General features: G+C 52.7%; 1 protein-coding gene across 13 annotated transcripts; it reads right to left on the bottom strand.

The window, feature by feature from the left end:
* Window positions 1–2,650: 2,650 nt before the first annotated feature.
* Window positions 2,651–7,585, bottom strand: DBNDD2 (dysbindin domain containing 2). Of its 13 annotated transcripts, none has more exons than XM_024352109.3 (4): window positions 7,234–7,585; window positions 4,652–4,798; window positions 4,320–4,457; window positions 2,651–3,326 (listed from the first exon to the last, which is right to left on the bottom strand). In XM_024352109.3, exons 2-4 carry the CDS (start codon window positions 4,788–4,790, stop codon window positions 3,118–3,120), a joined length of 486 nt encoding a protein of 161 aa, XP_024207877.1. In that variant the 5' UTR covers window positions 4,791–4,798; window positions 7,234–7,585; the 3' UTR covers window positions 2,651–3,117. The 13 variants fall into 13 exon arrangements, with proteins under 13 accessions (XP_024207877.1, XP_003317008.1, XP_063658617.1 ...); XM_003316960.7 differs by having other exon boundaries at window positions 7,045–7,240; XM_063802547.1 differs by lacking the exon at window positions 7,234–7,585 and adding an exon at window positions 7,045–7,203 and having other exon boundaries at window positions 4,222–4,457.
* Window positions 7,586–8,044: the final 459 nt, after the last annotated feature.

The raw sequence follows: 8,044 nt of genomic DNA, 5'->3' as shown, positions 1-8,044 counted from the left end.
TCTACTCTTTCTTTCAAGAGTTATCATAAATGTCTTTCCACTAAAAATATGTGGTGGGTAGATGATACAATCTTGGTACTATTTTGATGATTTTTTAAGCTGTATGATGAGAACCTGGGATATTTTTCTTTCTATATTTGTTGTACGTTTGAAACCCCCATAAGTTTTTTAAAAAAAACAAAGAAACAAAAAACAGTCAGCTGGAGATGATGGTTCTGAAGGCCAGCCAAGCCCCTGTGGTTCGGCAGAAGAAAAGGTTATTGTCCCAACTAGGAAGTAGTCCTGGGGTCTCAGCTGACACTAGACTTTTCCAGGCAGGGCTGGGGCTCATAGCAGCCAAACTGAAGGCTCCCCATAGGCTCAGAAACAATTCTACTTCTCTAGAGGGCTGTAAATCCCTCTCCCAAGGCAGGCTCCCCACAATCTTCGCATCATGTGCCTGGGCTACTAAGAGATTTATTGACATGTTGACGGCAACCAAGCCAGTCTAGCTTCTCGTCGTTCACCATGGAAGGAAGGGGGGTGATCCTGGGAGCTGAGAAGCCCTGCACAGCAAAGCTATTGGGATCATGGGCCGCAGCCCAAGAGATGGCTCAGCCACAGTCAGACAGGAGGTAGATAGAACCTTGCTACTCTAAAGGAAGGAAGGAGAGAAGCCACAAGAGGACAGAGATTATGTCTTCTATGTGCAGCAAGGTCATAAGCAACCCAGAAAAACCCCAAAAGTTAATAGAGGACTGGGCCCTGGCCCAGCTCAGTGGATGATCTCAACTTGGACCTAGAGGCTTTTGCACAGAAGGTATTCACTCCACAAGCTTCCTGGAGACAGGGAATGGCTGGTGGACACTCCTACTTCCCTGGAGTTCCCACAGGTTTCTCACTAGTGTTAGGAAAAACACTTAGGAACAGATACTTACACTGGCCTCCTGCAGGGGTGAGAGCAGGATGGGACAATAGGAAGACTGCAGCCTTGTCACTCAACCTTGGGTGGCACAAAAAGCTTTAGGATTTTGGCTGAAGGTCACTGATCCCATGGGTGATGTTCAATGTATGAAGGGAGGTGGACTGATTTTTTTTTTTTTTTGAATGTGAGAAATGAGTTGATGTTCCTTAAGACTGGGTCCTATAACCTCTTCTTTCATTCAGCATTCTCTCCCTGGGCATTCTCTCCTGTCATTCGCACCCATGGCTTCACTTACCACCTATACACTGAGAACTGATCGTTTTCTTTTTCCAGCTCAATCCTCTTATCTAAATTCCACATGCATGGGTGCAAGGGCCTACTCAACATATCCTCTTGGATGTCTCAAAGACATCTCAAACTCAACATGTCCCAAACCAAATTTATGGCCTTCTTCTCAAACCTGGTCCTTTCTGAAACTCCCCATCTGGGTGACTAGCCCTCTGTTCCAAAAAGGATGTCAGGAGCCAGAATGGCTGGAGTACCCCCTCACTTGACATGCCAAGGAGTTCACGTCTATCTGGAGACACTGATTTGAGAGACTCTGCTGGAAGACTATAGGATGGTTGGCCAGGTGCAGTGGCTCACGCCTGTAATTCCAGCACTTTGGGAGGCCAAGGTGGGTGGATCACCTGAGGTCAGGAGTTCGAGACTAGCTTGACCAATATGGTGAAATCCCGTCTCTACTAAAAATACAAAAATTAGCCTGGCATGGTGGTGTGCGCCTGTAGTCCCAGCTACTCGGGAGGCTGAGACATGAGAATTGCTTGAACCTGGGAGGCGGAGGTTGCAGTGTGCCGAGATCGTGCCATTGCACTCCAGCCTGGGCGACAGAGTGTGACTTCATCTTGGGGGGAAAAAAAAGAACTTCCAAAAATTTCTTCCTAAATGGGAATAGACTGGCTGTGCCCTCTTTGCCCATCCCCCATTTCCTCTCCTGCTTTCTGCCAGTCTCAAGGTCATGATGGCTGGGGCTTTGACAGCCACCTTAGATGTGAGATATTGCTAAGAATGCAAACCATGTGAAAAAGAGCAAAAAAGGAGCCCAATGCTGAGTAACGATGGAGCTTTCATGTAGACCTGTACTTTTTAACTTCTATATGAGGAAATAACTTTATATCTTAAGTCGTGATCTTTTACTAGCTGTCAAACTGAAACCTGATCCAGGCTTCAACGGATTTTACAACCTGACCTTTGTCAGTCTTAACTCTCCCTTCATTTCCTCAAATCCAACAATTCAGCCAAACGCAGTGTTTTTTAGCTCCTCAAGGATATGCTCTCTCCGTTTGAAGTCTTCACGAGCTGCTCATTCTGCCTGGCTTACGGACTGTGCCTGGCTAACTCCCAATCGTCCTTCAGCTAAAAACAGCTCTTCAGTGACCACAGAAACTAGGTTAACATGCCCCTATTTTCTGGTACCAGAGTAGTTCCTCATCATGCTATTTATTACACTGTGAATTGTAGTATTTACTTGATTTTCTCCTCCATAAACAGTAAACTCTATGAAGGCAGGTATACAGTACAGCCTGTCTTGCTCAAAACTGTATTCCAGATGCCTAGCATGGGTGTTCCATAAACATTTCTTGAATAAATGGAATGAGTGAGTGATAGGAATATGGGATCGGTTAGAGAGCTAAAGACATGTAGTGGGTTTGATATCTTTGCAATATGAAAAATGAAGTTGAATGGTTGGCATATTATTATTAGTTTATTATTTATACCGTGCTCTGTTCCAAAAAGGATGTAAGGAGGCAGCATGGCTTGAGTACCACCTTACTTGATGAGTTAAGGAGTTCACATCCATCTAGAGACACTTGTCTGAGAGACTGTATTAGAAGACTACAGGATGGTTTAGGGGAGGGAAGAGTGCTAAGAAAAGCAGTGGCATCTTGTCCAACCTCATCTTCTCTCTCCTCATTTGTAAATCATATCTCAAGAGTAAGCCAAAAACTGGTGGGAGGGTTGCAGCAGGAAACAATTAGCAGTAAAGCAGGAGAGGGTTAATTCTTAGAAAGGTACACAATCCCACCATCCTTCCCACCTCTGGTGCCTACTGCAAGTAAAGAGTCTGGTCTTCTCCCGACAGGCTCTGGCTGGGCCTATGGTCTCATGTGGAGAATAGCCAGCGTGGTCAGTCTGAAGGCAGGGGCCCACTGCTAGCTGCAGGCTCCAGGCTCTGCCCCTCCATCACCCCTTTCCTCCTCTTCATCCGACTGTGCCAAGGGCGTGTCTGCTCCATCATCACTTGGATTTGGGCTATGCAGGTTGGTGGAGGAGTCGGAGGAGGAGGAGGATGAGGTCCTAGATGTGGTCCTGTCTGATGTAGGCACTGGCAGGCTCAGCTCCTCCAAATGGTTGTCCACCCCTGCCCAGAAAGAAAAGCTGGTCAGGCCACAAACAGGGCTTCAGAGAACTCTTAAAGATTATCTGGCCAGGAGTAACTAAAGTCCACAGGGGGGCAGAGACTTGTCCAAAGTGACTTTGCCAATCCAGCAAAGAGCCAGGATTAAGATCACCGTCTCCTGACTGCCAGCTCCTTCCACGTCATTACACCATGTCTGGGATCTAGAGTCAGCTCAATCAATGGCAAGAGTTCAAGTTCCACCTACATCACTTATTGCTGCTGAGTGGCTTTGAGCAAGTCACTTTCCCTTTCAAGGACTCTGTTCCCCCTCTGCAAAATAAAAGGGATACCTACATCCCCAAAGGGTTTTGGGAATAAAACCTAAGAATGCTTATAAAATGTCTGGCATAGTAAGCCATCAATAAATAGTAGCAGTTTTAATTAAAAGAATATCTATCTTACAAGTTAAGCATATGGGCTTTGGAGTCAGACAGACATGAATTCCAGTTTATCTACCTTCTGGCTACAATGTGACTTAACTTCTCTGAGCCTAATTTCCTGCTTATAAAATAGGGATTATATCACCTACCCTGACAGGATGTTGTAAGGATTGAGATAATATATGTAAAGTACTTTAGTACAGTATTGGAACCTACTAAAGTACTCAATACATATTAATATCATTATAATTACTAAAACTACTTAAGTTGCCAAATATAAAAATTACAATTTTACATTATTTTAATTATAGTGACTAATTATATTAATATAACAAATGTAAAATTAAAGAAGAGATTGACCGTTCCCAGAATTTTGGATTAGAGATGTGTAACCCAGTTCTCCCTCAGGGTCAACTTCCCTAAAATCAGAACAGGCAGCTGTTTCATTGGTAGAAACACCCACTTCCAGCCCTTACTTGTGTACTTCCCCAGCCCAGCCTTGTAGCCTCGTTTCAGAGCCTGACATCCGGCTCTGGCTGACTGGCACTGAAGTCCCCAAAGCAGAGGGGCATACCAGACGACTGGGGGGTTGGTGGAGGATCTTCGCAAGGCAAGAACACATCTGATCCATCCGGGTCCCCAAGGTCAATAAGTTCTACTTGCTCCAGTGTGTCCACATTCACTTCCATGGATGAGATACTACCTATGGGGGCTGCGGATCAAGAAGTGGGCAAGTCAGGAGGACCCAAGCTGCACACCAGGACAGTGAGAGTTACATGTCAGGTCCCAAGTTAGAAGCATAGAGGGCCAAGAAAACCAGAGGGGAGAGAGTGCCACAAGATTCAGGACCCACAGGACATCCTCCCTACCCTACCCCAGTCCCTCTTCTCAGGACTTGGGACTTACGTCTCTGCGACTCGAGATGCAGATGGGACAGAGGAAAGACAAACTCTGTCTCTGGCTGTAAAATGTCCTCGAAGAATTTTTGCCGCTCCCGAAGGCGGAGCTGCTGGCGCTCCAGGGCGGCCCGAGGATTTGGGTCCATGTCAGCTCCTGCGGGTAGAGGAGCAAAACAAGTACAGCTGCAAAGTCGAAAGAGAAGACAGAGGGGACCCGGGCTTGGGGCGCCCCACTGCAGCCAGCATCCCAACAGTAGGGCCCCTGGCTCCAGCCTGGAAACCTCTGCCCTTGGTGACCTCTTTCCCCTTCCCTGAAACCAAGTGTGTCCCACAAACCAAGTCTCACGCCGAGGCGGGGCTTGCCCTAAGCTCCACAAAGGGGATGCCAGTTCCAGGCACCGCAAGAGAGATACTCTGTATTCAGGGAACACAGCCAATGCCCAACTCTCCATATCATGCCCTCCTGAGAGGGGTTGGAGGGATTGGTTCAGCACAGATGGAGGAGGTACGTTTTCCCCTTAATTGGCCCCGCTTGCCTCAGAAGGCCAGGGACAGGATAGGATAGAGACAGAGATCTCAGGGTGGAGGGTTCCCTTCCTCCAGTGCTGCAGCCCACCCCTTCCCATCCTTCAAAACCCAGACAAAGGCTAAAGCAACTCCTCCCGCGCCCCTCCTTTTCTCTCCACACACACAAACACGTACACACGCATGTGCCATCTACCCCAAACCCTTGCTCTGAAGTCACAGGCCTGACTTCCAGACTAGGCTCTGCCCCTAAGGAAATCACCTTTCTGGTCTTAGTCTCCCCATCTGAAAATGGCATAACCAACCTACCTGCCTCAAATACAAGACCCTGCTTGTGAAGGTGAGCTATTTAGGAGACGACCATCTTTCCTTTGAACTCCAACAGCTCTTTATGCGTCCCCCTCCTGGGACACATCTCACTGACTTATCTCCCCATTAGTCAGTGAGGAGCAATTGGAAAGGCGGGTTCTGGGTCCAGTTCAGAGCAGGCCTCCTGACCCCTAGGGCTGAGAAGCTGAGACCCTGCCAGAGCACTGAGGCTATGGGCCAGCCCAGGTCGGTGCATTCACTCCCATTCGCTCATCTTCCCGGCGTTCTGCTCTGAGCCCATCACCAGAGGCAAGGGAGTTTCTAGCTTGAGGATCAGACGTCATCCTCCGCAGACTGCCTTCCCCACCTCATCTGCACCCAGCGTATCCCAGACCCTGGCCAGCTCCACGGGCGCCACAGAGGTGGAGAGGGACCCAACCCCGACTGGCCAAGGCAGGGCCACGGAAGTCTGGGGAGACCGTGCGGCCGCGGGCTGGCGGCGGAGGAGCGAGGCGCTGACGCCGATTCCCGGGAAAGGCTCTTAGAGCTGCCGCCCAGGTCACAACGCTAAAAATACCCAGGGCCCCTGGAGCCTGTGCTCCAGCAGCGAGGAGGGGGAGGGAGAGGCCGAGGTGGGGGAGCTGACGGGAGCCAGGGGCTCTGGGACACCCCCTCTCTTTTCCCCTCCCCCTAACCCCACCGATCTCACGAGACTGAAGGAGCTGTCCCCCGGGGGGCCGCGGAGCCCAGAGCTGGAGAAAGGGAGTTGTTTACGCGACCTATAGGTACTGGAAAGGGGGTGAAGAGATTTGGGGGCAGGAGGCTGCCAGGGGCCGGGCAGGAGCCAGCGAAATGGAGAACTCCCTCTCGGTCTCAGCCCCACCCGCACTGGAGCCAGCAAGAGGGAAAAAATTCCCTAAAAAGGGACACGAGGCGTCGGCGGAGGACGGGGGGAGGGCGCTCCCCCAAGGCCGTTCCCCTCGTGCTCCGGTCCCCTCCGCGGTCCACCGCGGCACCTGCGCCCACCGCCGCCGGAGCCCCTACCTGCAGCGCTGGCGCCCCCTCTGACTCAGTCCGTCCGCTCCAGCGAGGCCGCGGCGGGGGCGTGGGAGCGAGCCGCGTCGGCCGGGGTGGGGCTGCGCCTCCAGGGCTCCCGGGGGACCGACGGGCCCTGGGAGCCGGGAACGAGGAAGAGGCGGGAGGCGGAAGTGGGGGAGGGGCGGTGGCGGGCTCACTCGCTCGCAGCTCGCCCGGCGGTCGGAGGCAGCCCCTGCGAGCGCGGCTACTGGTACTTCCAAGGCGGTCAAAAAGTTACCCGCACCCATCCTTCCTCCCTCCGCCCAGCCGGGCTCCTCTGCACCACCCTCGCCACCGACGCCGGTGCGCTAGTCTCCGCTCGCTCGGATGCACTTGCTGCGCCCCCGCCCCGCGCAGACCCGCGGCGGGCGCCCGCGCCGGCTCTGCCCACGCACACTTGATGCTCTGCGCCTTTTGGGCAGCGCCCACGCAACGACTACGCACCCGAACCCTGCCTCCGGCACCCTTGGCCACACTTGCCACACTTACACGCGCGCACTTCTCCAGAGGACGCACGATGGGAAAGAGAGAGTTGGGACCCGCAGGAGGGGGCAGGGCACTGACCCGGTGCCGCCCAGCAGGGCAGGTGCAAGGCGGCGGAGGACCCCTGCCCTGGGACTCGCCCGGCTGCCCCTGATTCCTGGCTCTGGGACTAGACAGAGCCGCCGCCCAACCTACCAAGCACACTGGGCGGGGTGGGCGCCGGGCCGGCCGGGCGGGTCAGAGCTGGAAGGGTGGGCCGCTACGCCGCGCCCCCCGACGCCGGCAAGGAGCCAGCACCTCCACGGTGCTAAGAGGGGCGCTGCGCTGCTGGCCAGGCGGGGGTGGAGGGGCGAGGCGGCAACTGCGAGAGGAGAAACGTTTGCCCTCTTTTCGCAGCGTCTCCTGGCTCAGACCAGTGCTAGAAGTGTCCAGTCTAGCAGCTCCTGGACCAAGACTCCGTGGCCATTCCCTTCCTCCTGCCTTCCATCCACCCCCTTACGGTCAGAGCTCCGAAGGCAGCGTGGTGACGGGTGCGGGGAGGGGAGTGGGGGGATCTCTCTGAGATACTTCTGCCTTGGGGTCACTGGATCATTCATTCGACAAACATCCGCGAGCAAGTCAGGAACTAGGAGTCATCCTTGCCACCTCCCTCTCCCTCGCTGCCCATATTAAAATACACCTCCATTTCCTGTCGATTCTCTTTCCTAAATATCTTTCCAGTCCACCATTCCTTCCGTTTGCCCCACCACCTCCCGCCTGGGCTCCTAATGCAGTAACCTTCTATCTGGTTTTCTTGTACTCATTCTGGCCCGGCTACACTCCATTCCCTGCATTACAAGTCAGCTGTCATTTCAGAACACAAGTCTGGTGTGCCCCCCTCGACCCCCCCGCCACGCGGCGTTGCCTAAATTTCTCCACTATTAGAATAAAATCTGGACGCTGATATCTGAGCTAAGTCTTGAAGACATGAGTTCAACAAGCAGAAAAGAGGGAGAAGGGCATGTGC

This window comes from Pan troglodytes, chromosome 21 (genome assembly GCF_028858775.2).
Source record: "Pan troglodytes isolate AG18354 chromosome 21, NHGRI_mPanTro3-v2.0_pri, whole genome shotgun sequence".
Classification (NCBI taxonomy): Eukaryota; Metazoa; Chordata; class Mammalia; order Primates; family Hominidae; genus Pan; species Pan troglodytes.
The sequence above is the reverse complement of the archived record's forward strand: the minus strand, read 5'-3'. Positions and strand labels throughout refer to the sequence as shown.